The 16,145-nt window shown below is 49.1% G+C and overlaps 1 protein-coding gene across 1 annotated transcript; it reads left to right on the top strand.

The window, feature by feature from the left end:
- The first annotated feature begins 13,464 nt into the window (after nt 1-13,464).
- On the top strand, nt 13,465-14,319 carry LOC142462922 (taste receptor type 2 member 7-like). The gene has a single exon (XM_075565138.1). The coding sequence runs from the start codon at nt 13,465-13,467 to the stop codon at nt 14,317-14,319; it is 855 nt and encodes a 284-aa protein (XP_075421253.1).
- Nucleotides 14,320-16,145: the final 1,826 nt, after the last annotated feature.

Here is a 16,145-nt window from a genome sequence, read left to right as displayed (position 1 = left end):
AAGTGGTGACCAATACACACAGTAGTCTAGGGTACAGAGCAACGCCAGCAACTTCCCATGGAAGAAAGGGAGATTTCTACCACAAACTATAACACCAAACGGCTCAGGCCGGGCCACAGGCTGGGGGATTAACCCTTTCCTTTCACAGTCAGGTTCTCTGGCATTGCCAGATGCTCTATAAAGTTATTATAATAACAGCGTCTCCTCATATCACCCGATCCTGCCGGGAGTATTAATGTCATCTATCACATTTGAATCTTTCCAAATGAAATGTTCTCATCATCAAAGTTATTTGGAAATGCAAATGAAAGTCACAGAGCTGCCACCTCCGGGTAACGTTATACTGGTGCTGGCTGAGGCCTTCAACTGGGCTTGGAAATGGGTAAAACTGGGTTTGGAAATGGGTAAAACTGGGTCTGGAAATGGGTAAAACTATGTCTGGAAATGGATAAAACTAGGTTTGGAAATGGATAAAACTGGGTTTGGAAATGGGTAAAACTAGGTCTGGAAATGGATAGAACTGGGTTTGGAAATGGATAAAACTGGGTTTGGAAATGGATAAAACTGGGTTTGGAAATGGATAAAACTGGGTTTGGAAATGGATAAAACTGGGTTTGGAAATGGATAAAACTGGGTTTGGAAATGGATTAAACTGGGTTTGAAAATGGATTAAACTTGATTTGGAAATGGCTAAGGGAAAATTCTCAGAGGGATGCAACGTCTCAATGGAGACATGGACGCTTTCTGATTTTCCGTCCGGGCAGCTGCACATATCTGTCTACAATTACAAGAAGACTCTTCCTGTATAAGGCCCGTAATATAGTGGGCACGCTTGCTCTGCCGTGCGCACGCGCGGTTAGACGTCTAGTAGCTGATCACATGGTCACAATAGTCGATTGCCATCGCTGACTCCACCCATTGATGACGCCACTACGGAGGGGTACCTGACCAGGCTGAGCACAGCAGTATCACACAGCCATCCAACTTAGGCCCATTTTATAACGGGTCCGTGCTGCTGTCAGGAGCAAGCCGGGGTCGTTATCCAGAGAAGGTCCAATAGTCAAGCCGGATCGGTACACAAGAAAGCAACTAGAGAGAAACAGCAAGGCACAGGGCAAGGCAAAACAGGACACAGGAACACAAGGCTACACAGGTTATGCTCAGCAAAGCAGGAGTGAATGAGCAAGGTATTTATAGCAGACAGGATCCAATGAGGCAGGGGGCGGAACGGAGGCGCGGCCTCTGTGGAGGCAGAGATAGGCTGCAAGAGACAAGTGGGCAATTAGAATACTTGCCACGCAGCGGGGGAGCGGTGCCCGGCGTCACGTGTGCGTGCCACGCATTAGAGATGTGCAACGTGACCAGGGAGCGGAGCCAAGCTCCGTGGTGTGAGTAGAAGAGCTGCGTGTGTGCGCGTACGCTCTGCAACAGTGCGGGGGACTGAGATGTAGCAGGCAAGGTGGGAACACGCCACAAGGGACGTGTTCCCCGATACCTTACACTACCAAACTTAAAAATAAGTGAATTAAACTTCTTTCCTTCCTTTGCACACACGTTTATTTTATCCCGGCTCTGCCCCATGTGCCAGTGAATGTGAATGGAGATGGAAACGGAAGAGGCAAACGTGGCTCCCACGCAACGCGCTTTGATGACAGCACAGATGGTAGTACTGTTTACTGTGATGGAGAAAATGAATATCAAGCCATTTTTAGGGGGAAATATGAGGGGCTTTAGATAAATTAATTTCAATGTGGCTGAGCGCTGACCACAAGGATTTAGGCAGGAGGGCGAGACTTGGGACTGGATTGCAGGAGAGAGGTTAGGAGTAGATTAACGGTATCTCAGTTTGATCTGCTAAGAGATGATACCTAAATCCCAAAATGTGGATAAGGTCACCAAGTGATAGTGAGAGAAAGCGAGGTCCCAGAACAGAGCCCTGAGATACACCAAGAGATAGTGTGTAGTGAGAGAAAGCGAGGTCCCAGAACAGAGCCCTGAGATACACCAAGAGATAGTGTGTAGTGAGAGAAAGCGAGGTCCCAGAACAGAGCCCTGAGATACACCAAGAGGTAGTGTGTAGTGAGAGAAAGCGAGGTCCCAGAACAGAGCCCTGAGATACACCAAGAGATAGTGTGTAGTGAGAGAAAGCAGGGTCCCAGAACAGAGCCCTGAGATACACCAAGAGATAGTGTGTAGTGAGAGAAAGCAGGGTCCCAGAACAGAGCCCTGAGAAACACCAAGAGGTAGTGTGTAGTGAGAGAAATCGAGGTCCCAGAACAGAGCCCTGAGAAACACCAAGAGGTAGTGTGTAGTGAGAGAAAGCGAGGTCCCAGAACAGAGCCCTGAGATACACCAAGAGATAGTGTGTAGTGAGAGAAAGCGAGGTCCCAGAACAGAGCCCTGAGATACACCAAGAGATAGTGTGTAGTGAGAGAAAGCGAGGTCCCAGAACAGAGCCCTGAGATACACCAAGAGATAGTGTGTAGTGAGAGAAAGCGAGGTGCCAGAACAGAGCCCTGAGATACACCAAGAGATAGTGTAGTGAGAGAAAGTGAGGTCCCAGAACAGAGCCCTGAGATACACCAAGAGAGACTGTGTAGTGAGAGAAAGCGAGGTCCCAGAACAGAGCCCTGAGATACACCAAGAGATAGTGTGTAGTGAGAGAAAGCGAGGTCCCAGAACAGAGCCCTGAGATACACCAAGAGATAGTGTGTAGTGAGAGAAAGTGAGGTCCCAGAACAGAGCCCTGAGATACACCAAGAGATAGTGTGTAGTGAGAGAAAGCGAGGTGCCAGAACAGAGCCCTGAGATACACCAAGAGATAGTGTGTAGTGAGAGAAAGTGAGGTCCCAGAACAGAGCCCTGAGATACACCAAGAGAGACTGTGTAGTGAGAGAAAGCGAGGTCCCAGAACAGAGCCCTGAGATACACCAAGAGATAGTGTGTAGTGAGAGAAAGCGAGGTCCCAGAACAGAGCCCTGAGATACACCAAGTGATAGTGTGTAGTGAGAGAAAGCGAGGTCCCAGAACAGAGACCTGAGATACACCAAGTGATAGTGTGTAGTGAGAGAAAGCGAGGTCCCAGAACAGAGCCCTGAGATACACCAAGAGATAGTGTGTAGTGAGAGAAAGCGAGGTCCCAGAACAGAGCCCTGAGATACACCAAGAGAAACTGTGTAGTGAGAGAAAGCGAGGTCCCAGAACAGAGCCCTGAGATACACCAAGAGATAGTGTGTAGTGAGAGAAAGTGAGGTCCCAGAACAGAGCCCTGAGATACACCAAGAGAGACTGTGTAGTGAGAGAAAGCGAGGTCCCAGAACAGAGCCCTGAGATACACCAAGAGATAGTGTGTAGTGAGAGAAAGCGAGGTCCCAGAACAGAGCCCTGAGATACACCAAGAGATAGTGTGTAGTGAGAGAAAGTGAGGTCCCAGAACAGAGCCCTGAGATACACCAAGAGAGACTGTGTAGTGAGAGAAAGCGAGGTCCCAGAACAGAGCCCTGAGATACACCAAGTGATAGTGTGTAGTGAGAGAAAGCGAGGTCCCAGAACAGAGCCCTGAGATACACCAAGAGATAGTGTGTAGTGAGAGAAAGCGAGGTCCCAGAACAGAGCCCTGAGATACTCCAAGAGATAGTGTGTTGTGAGAGAAATCGAGGTCCCAGAACAGAGCCCTGAGATACACCAAGAGATAGTGTGTAGTGAGAGAAAGCGAGGTCCCAGAACAGAGCCCTGAGATACTCCAAGAGATAGTGTGTAGTGAGAGAAAGCGAGGTCCCAGAACAGAGCCCTGAGATACTCCAAGAGATAGTGTGTAGTGAGAGAAAGCGAGGTCCCAGAACAGAGCCCTGAGATACACCAAGAGATAGTGTTTAGTGAGAGAAAGCGAGGTCCCAGAACAGAGCCCTGAGATACACCAATAGATAGTGTTTAGTGAGAGAAAGCGAGGTCCCAGAACAGAGCCCTGAGATACTCCAAGAGATAGTGTGTAGTGAGAGAAAGCGAGGTCCTAGAACAGAGCCCTGAGATACACCAAGAGATAGTGTGTAGTGAGAGAAAGCGAGGTCCCAGAACAGAGCCCTGAGATACACCAAGAGATAGTGTTTAGTGAGAGAAAGCGAGGTCCCAGAACAGAGCCCTGAGATACACCAAGAGATAGTGTGTAGTGAGAGAAAGCGAGGTCCCAGAACAGAGCCCTGAGATACACCAAATGATAGTGTGTAGTGAGAGAAAGCGAGGTCCCAGAACAGAGCCCTGAGATACACCAAGAGATAGTGTGTAGTGAGAGAAAGCGAGGTCCCAGAAAAGAGCCCTGAGATACACCAAATGATAGTGTGTAGTGAGAGAAAGCGAGGTACCAGAACAGAGCCCTGAGATACACCAAGAGATAGTGTGTAGTGAGAGAAAGCGAGGTCCCAGAACAGAGCCCTGAGATACACCAAGAGATAGATAGACAGGAAACAAAGACATGTTAGCAACAGAGACAGAGAATGTGCGATGGGAGAGGTCGGATGAGAACCCAGCGTAGAGCTTCTATCAGTTTCCAATAGAGTTTAGAATGTGAAGGAGAAGCGAGTGATCGACAGAAACAAAAGCAGCAGAGAGATTGAGAAGGATCAGTAGGGAAACGTTTGGGGGGAATATTCATATGCGCAAAATGTTTGTAAAAAAAAAAATAATCACGTCTTAAATCTTATCTTAAATGATGCTGACTTTTCAGTGGTATCTTCAAAATGTTCTCCGTCCTACCCGGCGCGATTACTCGCATAAAAAAGCCGACAAAACCCAATAAATAAAAAATAAAACAGGCATCGCTAGTGGAAGCGTCAGGATGCCAAAGTCATGCAAAAAGACATTGGATCCTAAAGGTTACCGGCGCAAGCAAGGAATGTCTGGCGCGGGAAGGCAGGCAGAGGGCGAGCCGCAGTATGTCTCCGACTCGGAGCGCGAGTCAGAGCGGGAAAGTTGCGCAGGTACTGACAGTGATCTGGCCACAAAAACTGATCTAAGGCTGACCTGAATCTAAAAACGCTGTTTCAGAAGGAGATACGGGACCTACAGAACCGCCAACAGAAATCGTGGGGCCCAGGACAAACATTTTAAGCAGGGCCCCCCCCAGTGTCGGCGGTATTGTGAGCCGTCCCCCCATTTCACACCTCACAACCCCAATCTCTCCCCCCCCTCTTCCCATGTATTTCTCTCCCTTCCGTCTCAGCCCCTCTCACTCTCCCGTCTCGCATGTATTTCTCTCCCTTCCGTCTCAGCCCCTCTCACTCTCCCGTCTCGCATGTATTTCTCTCCCCTGTGTCTCACTCTTAGGCTTTGGTCCCGCTGCGTCCGGCGCCGCGTGCCGCCAGCTCCTTTCCTCCAGTCTGGAGGTCCCCGCTGGCTCCTTCAGACGTGGCTGACTGCGTGCTGTGACGCGTCAGCCGTCCGATGCTGCAAGCATCTGGTGATCAGAAGCGCAGACGCGTCACGTGCGGCAGCAGTCAGCCAATGAGTAGGGAGGGGAGGCGGCTACGGGGAGGGAAGGGAGGCGGCTATGCTTTCTGTGCAGCGGTGCATAGCCCCCCCCATCCTCTGGTACCCATTTCGCAGGCTGCCCCTGCTCCGGGAGGGGGGGAGAGGAGGGGGGCTCTGGGAGTTAGACAGGGACCGACAGGGGGGCAGGGGGGACAGCACGAGAGCCCTCCGCTCAAATCACGCCCCCCCCGCTCAAATCACGCCCCCCGCCCCCAGCTCCTGCTCCCTACAGACCGCAGGGAGCAGTCAATTGCCTCTCAACGCGCCGCCTGTCTGCAGTGCGGGCGCGTGGTCTGAGGCAGCGGGGCCTTAGCCTTACTCCCTCTTTTCCCCACTCATCCCCTCTCTCCTCTCCCTCCGTCAAGTCCATTACCCCACACTCACCCATTCCCTCCCCCCTCACACAATTACCCCACACTCACCCATTCCCTCCCCCTCACACAATTACCCCACGCTCACTCATTCCCTCCCCCTCACACAATTCCCCCACGCTCACCCATTCCCTCCCCCCTCACACAATTACCCCACGCTCACCCATTCCCTCCCCCCTCACAGAATTACCCCACGCTCACCCATTCCCTCCCCCCTCACACAATTACCCCACACTCACCCATTCCCTCCCCCCTCACACAATTACCCCACGCTCACCCATTCCCTCCCCCCTCACAGAATTACCCCACGCTCACCCATTCCCTCCCCCCTCACACAATTACCCCACGCTCACCCATTCCCTCCCCCTCACACAATTACCCCACACTCACCCATTCCCTCCCCCTCACACAATTACCCCACGCTCACCCATTCCCTCCCCCCTCACACAATTACCCCACGCTCACTCATTCCCTCCCCATCACAGAATTACCCCACGCTCACCCATTCCCTCCCCCCTCACAGAATTACCCCACGCTCACCCATTCCCTCCCCCTCACACAATTACCCCACGCTCACCCATTCCCTCCCCCCTCACAGAATTACCCCATGCTCACCCATTCCCTCCCCCCTCACAGAATTACCCCACACTCACTCATTACCTCCCCCTCACAGAATTACCCCACGCTCAACCATTCCCTCCCCCTCACACAATTACCCCACGCTCACCCATTCCCTCCCCCTCACACAATTATCCCACGCTCACCCATTCCCTCCCCCCTCACACAATTACCCCACGCTCACCCATTCCCTACCCCCTCACAGAATTACCCCACGCTCACCCATTCCCTCCCCCCTCACAGAATTATCCCACGCTCACTCATTCCCTCCCCCTCACAGAATTACCCCATGCTCACCCATTCCCTCCCCCCTCACACAATTACCCCACGCTCACCCATTCCCTCCCCCCTCACACAATTACCCCACGCTCACCCATTCCCTCCCCCCTCACACAAATACCCCACGCTCACCCATTCCCTCCCCCTCACACAATTACCCCACGCTCACCCATTCCCTCCCCCCTCACAGAATTACCCCACACTCACCCATTCCCTCCCCCCTCACAGAATTACCCCACGCTCACCCATTCCCTCCCCCCTCACACAATTACCCCACGCTCACCCATTCCCTCCCCCTCACAGAATTACCCCACACTCACCCATTCCCTCCCCCCTCACAAAATTACCCCACGCTCACCCATTCCCTCCCCCTCAAACAATTACCCCACGCTCACCCATTCCCTCCCCCCTCTCACAGAATTACCCCACGCTCACTCATTCCCTCCCCCCTCACAGAATTACCCCACGCTCACTCATTCCCTCCCCCCTCACAGAATTACCCCACGCTTACCCATTCCCTCCCCCTCACACAATTACCCCACGCTCACCCATTCCCTCCCCCCTCTCACAGAATTACCCCACGCTCACTCATTCCCTCCCCCCTCACAGAATTCCCCCACAACATATATACCAAAAAACTTCCCAACCCCAAATACTAAAAAAACTTATACAGTATATATGTAACTGTTGCATACGCCTATAATATATATTATCTGTAACTGTTACATACGCCCATAATATATATTATCTCTAACTGTGCATGCTATGTCCTGTATATAATGTATACCCTGTTCACTTATGTAACTGTATTTGCAACCATGTATTATTTGTCTTATATTTATGTCCAGGACATACCTGAAAACGAGAGGCAACTCTCACTGTATTACTGCCTGGTAACACATTTTTAATCAAATAAATAAATAAATATATAGACTGAAACCGTTGTATGCGTGTCTGGTTGTCCTGTCCCTCAGGCCAATGAGATTGCTCCCTTGGCCCGTCCGCCCCCGCACACCTCTCATTGGCCTGAGGCGGAGTGACAGGCCAAAGGTCACACACACACACACACACACACACACACACACACACACACACACACACACACACACACACACACACACACACACACACACACACACACACACACACACACACACACACACACACACACACACACACACACACACACACACACCATATTAAAAAACCTCCCCAATAGATATGAAAAATACCCCAAACCCATATAAAAAAAATCCCCCAAGCCCCCCAATACAATACATATACCAATTCCCCCAAGCCCCCCAATACATAGTAAAATTCCCCCACTAACAAGACCCCCACCCCCGCAATACATATAAAAAGACCCCCAATACATATAACAAGACCCCCCCCCCCAATACCTATAAAAAGACTGTGACCAGCTGGAGGTTCATGTCAGAGTGGCTGCTGTGTGCAGCACTCCGATATCCTGAGGCAGAGAAGCAGACAGGGGAAACCCATTTGAAGTTTTGAAGTGGGTCCCTGCACCTAGGAAAGGTAGATCTCATTCCCCAGACCACGTATGTTTGTATATTTTTGTATATTTTTGTATTTTGTGTGTTTCCGAGGTCTATCCAAAATAAACCTCATTTTATTTCACTGCCTTCTTTTGCCCTGTGATTGATCCCTTATATATAAAGGTGTTAGAAGACCTGGTCTCCCATGACATCAGTGTTTTGCCGCCGAACTTGATGCAACGGGTTTTGCTAAACGAGCAGATGGCTTTTGCAAAACCCATGCGGTCCCGTGGATTTCGGTGTGAACGCCATCTTGTTTGCGCAGTACATGCTGTGCACTCCATTTTAAAGTACACAGCAAAGTCCATTGCAATAGAGGTACACAGGGTCCCTGGTGACACATCAGGGGCCTGTTCCTCAAACTTTACATGGTAAAACAGCACAGTCCATATCCATTAAGGTTCACAGGGTCCCCCAGCCTACAACTGAAAGGGGTCCATCACTTTTTAAGGTGAGATGAGGGGTTCACACTCCCTTGATACTTTCCCACAGAGTTCTCCCCCATTATAACATTCCCAGGGTCCCCATCAACAACTGAAAGGATTCCTGGCCCCAGTCATTTCTTTTGTTAGCAGCTTGAAGGGTACATGCTCCCTGTATTTCCCGTTGGGGTGCGCCCCAACCACTGGTCTATATTTGAATGAAGGGTACACGCTCCCTGCTAACATACCCTCAGGGTGCACCCCAACTATAAATAATAACTAGCACAGTTCATCATGCACAGGGTCACCAGCCTGAAAACTGATAGGGTCCATCCCTGTCTTGAACATAATGAAGGGTCTTCACATTTCCTGGTAACATGCCTTCAGGGAACGTCCCAACACAGTCTGCCCTTGGTAAAGGTCTTGGCAAGCCCTTCCATGGATTTCCCGTCAGAGAGTGGTCCCCCCCTTCCTTAACATGGATGGGTGCCCAGGGTCCCTGGTGAAGCTTCAGGGGCTGGCCCTTGACCCTTTTACAGCTTCCTGCTGCCAATGTCTCTAAAAGCCTGCATTGTTGCTGCATCTCAGCAGCGCCTCCAACTTGTAGCAGCCACTGCAGATGGTATCACAGCGTTGCATATAGTGGAGAATGGGTTTCAGGCCCTTGGATGGTTCTGGCCAGCAGTTAATGTTCAGGCCCTGGGCTCTGCACAGATCTTTTGTTTCTCCGCCCCGGGATGGGCTTGAGCTCCTCTCTCTTCCCCGGCTGGGAAGGAACAACTGACTCTATAATTTGGAAGGCTCCCTCCATATTGAAAAAGGGGAAGGCAATCAGGGTCTGCACCATGATTGGCTGCAACACAGACCCAGTGTCACCTCCTCTCCTTCCAATCAAGGAGGTTGCGTGAGGGGGGTAAGCCCCACAGGATATCCGGTCATGGTCTGTATCTATGAGAACTTAAGTGACAGGGAGGCAGAAAGATAGTCTGGACCAGCCATGGCTCTATACAGCTAAGCAACTGTTAATGTATATTTTAGTAACCATTTTATATTTCAGTAACCATTTTGTCTCCTATAGTCTTAGTTCTATTTTTAATGTATATATTGCTTTAATATTTGCTCAGGTATCCCCTGGAGAGTCTCTTATAATTTTTAGCCTTGGAGATAAGGAAAGAATGTGAGCTTGTTAGCTTTCTATAAACAAAGCTTTACTCCTTAATACTCCCACATCCCCCTCTCTCTCCTTTCCCTCACTCCCTAATAACAAGTGAAAGGCTGAGGTGGGACATAGGGATACATGCACCCGCAGCAAAGGGAGCGTGTCCGGAGTGTGGTGTTATTGTTGCCAGGGGCTGGCGTGCGTGTAGGTGTGTGTGCAGGAGGGCGTAGGCGCGCCCGGCGCTGAGCAGAGGAATCGCCGAGGGGAGTGATCCCGTGACGGCAGCAGGGGCGAGGAGCCGTGGAGGTCAGTAAGGCAGGATTGTTTTGTGTGTCCAGGGGCTCCCTGCAGAGAGGGAGAGCTTTGTGTGGGAAGCGAGGAGAACGCCGATTCCTGACAGTATGTTGGGGATGGGAAGACAGGGAGGGTGGAACCCATAATTTATAAAGAAGGGTGACTCCCGGGTGGACTCGTTTTTTGCAGAATTGACGGCATACTCTGCCCAAGAGAGGAGTTGAGCCCAATCATCCTGGAAATCGGATATAAAACATCTCAGGTACTTCTCCAGGGATTGATTCTCTCCGTTTGTCCATTGGACTGAGGATAATAGGCGGAAGAGAAGGAAGAAGAGATGCCCAATCTCTTCGTGAAAGCTCTCCAAAATTTGGATACGAACTGAGAACCTCTGTCAGAAACAATGGACGAAGGAATCCCATGAATCCGGAAAATCTGCTCCGTAAAGATATCAGCAAGGGCGGGGGAGGTGGGTAATCCTTTAAGTGGAATGAAATGGGACATCTTCGAGAACCTGTCCACGAACACCATGATAGTGTTCATTCCTCTGGACCTGGGCAACTCCACGATGAAGTCCATAGAAATGTGGAACCAGGGGCGGTCGGGAACTGGAAGGGGTAACAGAAAACCCTGAGGCTTTTGACGGAGAGTCTTGCTTTGAGCGCACGTGGGGCATGCGCGGGTAAACTCCAGAATATCTTGAGACATCCTTGGCCACCAGAAATTCCGACGAATGAGATCAGTAGTCTTCTTAAAACCTGGATGACCTGCAGATTTAGAGGAGTGACCCCAAGACAGGACCTCTGGAACAAATTTGGATGGTACAAAGAGTTTGTTGTCGGGAACGACCAAGTCCTTGGGAATGCGTCTCTGGGAGTGCAAAATCTTGTCAACATTCTTGAAAGTAGACGTGGCGAGAATCCTCTCATGTGGAAGGATAGTCTCCAACGATTCCTCTGGCCTCTCTTCAGAAGAATGTATATGGGAGAGTGCGTCTGCCTTTACGTTCTTGGTCCCGGGAATATAGGACAGGTGAAAATCGAATCGAGAAAAAAAAGAGCCCAACGAGCCTGTCGTGGACCAAGGCATCGAGCGTTCTCTATGTAAAGAAGGTTCTTGTGGTCCGTGAGAATAGTAAACGGCTCTTTTGACCCCTTCCAGCAGGTGTCTCCACTCTTGAAGAGCCATCTTCACGGCCAGAAGTTCCCTGTTACCCACGTCATAGTTCCTCTCGGCAGAATTGTCAAAATGTGTACCCACGTTAATGAGTGGCTAGATTTAATTGAAAACCAATCCACTGTACCCAATGTTAAGGATAGGGCACAAAAGGTTTATAAACTGTTGCCCACCCTTTATCCTTGGTCTTCAAAATATCATCTGAATGCTACCTGATTGCGAGAGAATTGCTATGCTTCATACTTCTCATTCCCCAACCCCAAAGTAAGTGTACTTCTTGTTTGTTACTGTATTATTCGTGTGTTCACCTATCCAAAGGAATAAATATACTTTATTATATCTAAGACTCGTTCAATTCAACCCAGTGATTTGTGTAACCTTTAATACCGGTGACAGGCTATTGTCACACTCCCCCCCTGTTTGGTATCAACCTCCCCCCCTGTTTGGTATCTACCCCCCACCCCCCTGTTTGGCATCCACCTCCCCCACCCGGTTTGGCATCCACCTCCCCCCCCCTGTTTGGCATCCACCCCCCCCTGTTTGGCATCCACCTCCCCCCCCTGTTTGGCACCCACCCCCCCTGTTTGGCATCCACCCCCCCCCCTGTTTGGCAACCACCCCCCCCTGTTTGGCATCCACCCCCCCACTGTTTGGCATCCACAACCCACCCCTGTTACTCCCACCCCATACTTAACCCCTTCCCCCCAAGACCCCCCCAGGCCCATCCCTTACCAGCCTGAGGTATCCCTGCTGTTCAGTGCTCTGGGCTTGAGGCTGCTCGCCGTCAACCACCCTCCTAGCAGCATTAGGTAAGGCGTACCTGTCCTTCTGTAAGGTTTTTACATAGTAACTTTACATAGTAATTTCCGTACAATTGCATATCTATTGGTTATCTGAATAAGTTTGCAAGGTAAAATTTAGGTTTTCATATGAAGTATTTTTTTATTTGTACATTGGTTTGAGTTGTGATTGTAAGTGATACTAAGTAATTGAAGAGTTATTGCATTAAGGGTTAAAGTACCTGCTTTGTAGTTCTGGTTATCACAGGTAGTGTAGGACCTGCATACTAGTCATGCCGTGACGTGGCTGCATACTGGTCATGCCGTGACGTGGCTGCATACTGGTCATGCCATGACGTGGCTGCATACTGGTCATGCCGTGACGTGGCTGCATACTGGTCAAGCTGTGACGTGGCTGCATACTGGTCAAGCTGTGACGTGGCTGCATACTGGTCACGCCGTGACGTGGCTGCATACTGGTAACGGCGTGACGTGGCTGCATACTGGTCACGCCATGACGTGGCTGCAGGCGTATAACGCTTTGGCCAAAGTGTTTCATTAAATTAACGTTATTCAAGAGAATACCAGCATTGAAGTATGTAACTATGCATTTTGCATGTTGTTGCATTTAGTGTAGCATTGGGTATCTTTGTCTTTTGTTGAAAATATTAAAATAAACAGACTGCACTGTGATGTTTTTATCAGTATTATAACAAGAACACATTTCATTTAAACTTGGGTCTGCGTTTTTTTTTTTTTCCGGGGGGGGGGGGCTCCCTCTCCTTTTATTTGTCCCGGCCCCCCATGATTTCTCTTGGCGGCCCTGAATGTGGAGAACTTTGCTGTAAGTAAAATTATTTTATTCTATTTTTTGCTTGGGAACTTCACCATTTTGCTGACAAACACTTTTTTTTTTTTAAATTCTCTGAACCCTCTGCTGTCACTTTTCTGTGAACATGGAAACATATATTTATATTCATAAATTCAGGAGAATCACTGATACCGCCCAAATAAAGGTTCAGTGCCAGAGATGTGACCGGAGAGCTCTCAGGAACCCAGAATGGAGACACCAGGACATTTGCATGTGCTTTGCACACACGTTTATTTTATCCCGGCTCTGCCCCATGTGCCAGTCAGATACCGAGGCACCAGGTGTAACGCTCATACATCAGAGAGGAAGAGCAGTAACACACGCAGAAGAGCAATATGCTGACTTGGGATAATATATTGGTATTAACCATCAGTACAATTGCAACCATAGCAGGCACCATCTTCAACTCGTGTATCATGGCTGTGGGCTACAGAAACTGGAGAAAAGATACCAGCCTGAATCAGTGTGATCTCATCCTACTTAGTATTGGACTGTCTAATTTATCCCTGCTTTGTATAATGAACACACAATGGTTCCTGCTCCTGCTCTGGTCTCACATCCAGTTCTACAGGGAGATCCGCTCAGCTCTGAATTTTTTTGAGCTTTCCCTAATATTCGTAAACTTCTGGCTCACTGCCTGGCTCTGTGTCTACTACTGCATCAAAATTGCCAACTTCATGCATCGTCTCTTCCTCAGAGTGAAGCTATGGGTTTCTTCTGTGTTGCAGAAGCTGCTGCTGATGTCAGCCGTGGGATCCTTTATTATAAGTGTCCCATGGCTGTGGGACTGCCCTGTAATAGATCCTCAGGAAAACAGCACTTACAGTCTCACAGCCAACTGCAGTTTGGACAATGAAATATCTGCTTTATTTATCTCTAAAATAGTAATTGTGGTCATGCCTGGATGCGGTTTGCCATTTCTGCTGTCCTTCATTGCTATCGGGCTCACACTGACTTCTCTCTGGGGACACGTCTGGAGGATGAAGCAGAAGACATCAGACTTCAGCATTCCCCGGTTACAGGTTCATTCCAGGGCAGCCAGGAACATGATATTGCTTGTTGTCCTCTCCATGGCTGTCTGCATAACACAGCTATACCTCCTCTTCTTTCCCGATGATCCGAAGAACAATCTGAGAAAAATCTGTGCGTACTTTAGCCTGTGCTACCCCGCAGCACAAGCCTTCCTCCTAATCCAGGGGAACACCAAGTTAAAGAGAGTGTGTCAGGGGATCCTACACTGCATTAACCCTTTGAGAGCCCAGTTACACTGACCATGGACTTTTTTAGCTCTTGTTCTAGAGTAGATCGGGTTCCGTGCTCATGTGCAGAGCAAAGCGTGATCTTTTAATAAAGTGTATCCCGTTTATTGCGACGCAGACTTATTTTGGGACTGAACACATTTTACTGTATGTAGCTGCTTTTGCGAGTCCTCTGGAAGTGGAATCCAGTCTCTGACTCCACGGTTCTGGCTGGATTTATTACTGTACTTTAGTTAATACTTTGTGTAGCTGTCACATCCACATTAGTTTCTTCATCATGTAATGAGCCACTTACACTGCGGGTGTCTGTAACACAATAAATATACAACTGCTAGTAATAAATGTGCTCCCTTGTTTGTGCTTATAGACAGGTAATTGTACAGAGGGAAGTGTGACAGGGCTGCTTGCACTATTGTATAAGTTAAATGCATGTTTGCTTTCTGGCATCAAGTGCACCACTTTATTTTTCTGTTTTGCTTTTTGCTGTGCCCAGCAATCTTTTGTTGTTTCCTTTATCTAAACTTTACTAACCTTTAATGTGGTGTCCTGAGATCAGCCAGTATAATGCAGGTATGGTTGGAGTTAAACACAGTTTGATGTTACACAGCCATGGGCAGTCCCTGTTAAATAGGAAAAAGGCGTTGCCTTCCTGCATACCGTCCAGGTGGATTATACCATGGTATGGAGGGGGAGGAATTAAAGTAAGTGATACTGACTGTCATTTATTTTGCAGAGTAAAGACATGCATGGGATGTTTTTAAAAGGTACTGTTGTTTATTTTGGGGCTTGCTATAGAAAATTGTATGTTGTGTGAAGTGTATTATGTTTGCTAATTGTGTAAGTTTTGGGAGACAACTCCCCTGTGTGGTATACTTAATTAGGTTTGGTCCAAATTAACCAGTAATAAAAGGGAGAGGGTTTCTTTCCCTGGGGCCTGCTACACTCCTTGTTGCTGCTATGTAAAATGAGGTTGTCTCGTTCTGCACTCCTTATTGCTGTTATGTGATATGAGGGTGTCTGTGGAACTTCAGTGAAAGGATGCAAACTTTCTAATGCAGATATTGCTGGCTACTCGGTGGCTGGAGACATCACGCTGGGAGAACTGGTTGTTGTACACCTGAATGTGGAATCCCTAATAAAAAGAAGGTTAAGAGAACAGCAAAAGCCTCTTTCATTCTTCCCAGGGTCTGATGCTGCTGCTTCTTTAAATAAAGGCTGGGACACAACCTTTCACAGGAAGGTACCGATATAACAGCAGAACCAGAGCAGGAGATAATGTCTCTCACTCGCCCAGGACTGGGAATGTATATAATATATCTAATTCCATACTGACAGGAAGGTGCTGTCTGTCACATACAGCCAGGGCCGCAGACAGATTTCCCGGGGCCCAGGACTAGAGTTACGTCCGCACCCCCTCTTCCCGTGCCCGGTGTCAGCGGAATTGCCAGCACTCTCCCAGTTCACACCGCTCGAGCCCTCTCTATTTCCACCCTCTGCCAAGCTTCAATGTCAGCGTGCACCGAAAGCTGAGTGTGATGGTGAGGGGGTAACCAGGCTCAATAATAAAGGTTACGCCCACTTGGTTACCCCTGATCTGTGTTTTGGGGTCATTGAGTGTCAGCTCTTGGGACCGGGCATTGTGTATGCATTACTGTGACTGTGTGCAAAATATGCGTCAATTGCCCTTTTTTGTGTTTGACCTTTTCCGGAGGTGCTGGGACCGGGAGATGTTCAGGAGGTAAGTGTCAGGGTGGGTTTGCCGGAGAAAGTCTTTGCAGATTGTGGCTATGTATCGGGGTTCCCAAGCTATGAGTTACCCCAGAAATGGATCTGGGAAT

The sequence above is a fragment of the Ascaphus truei genome, chromosome 11 (assembly GCF_040206685.1).
Source record: "Ascaphus truei isolate aAscTru1 chromosome 11, aAscTru1.hap1, whole genome shotgun sequence".
Taxonomy (NCBI): Eukaryota; Metazoa; Chordata; class Amphibia; order Anura; family Ascaphidae; genus Ascaphus; species Ascaphus truei.
Note: the sequence above shows the minus strand (reverse complement) of the source record. Positions and strands in the feature narration are given on the sequence as shown.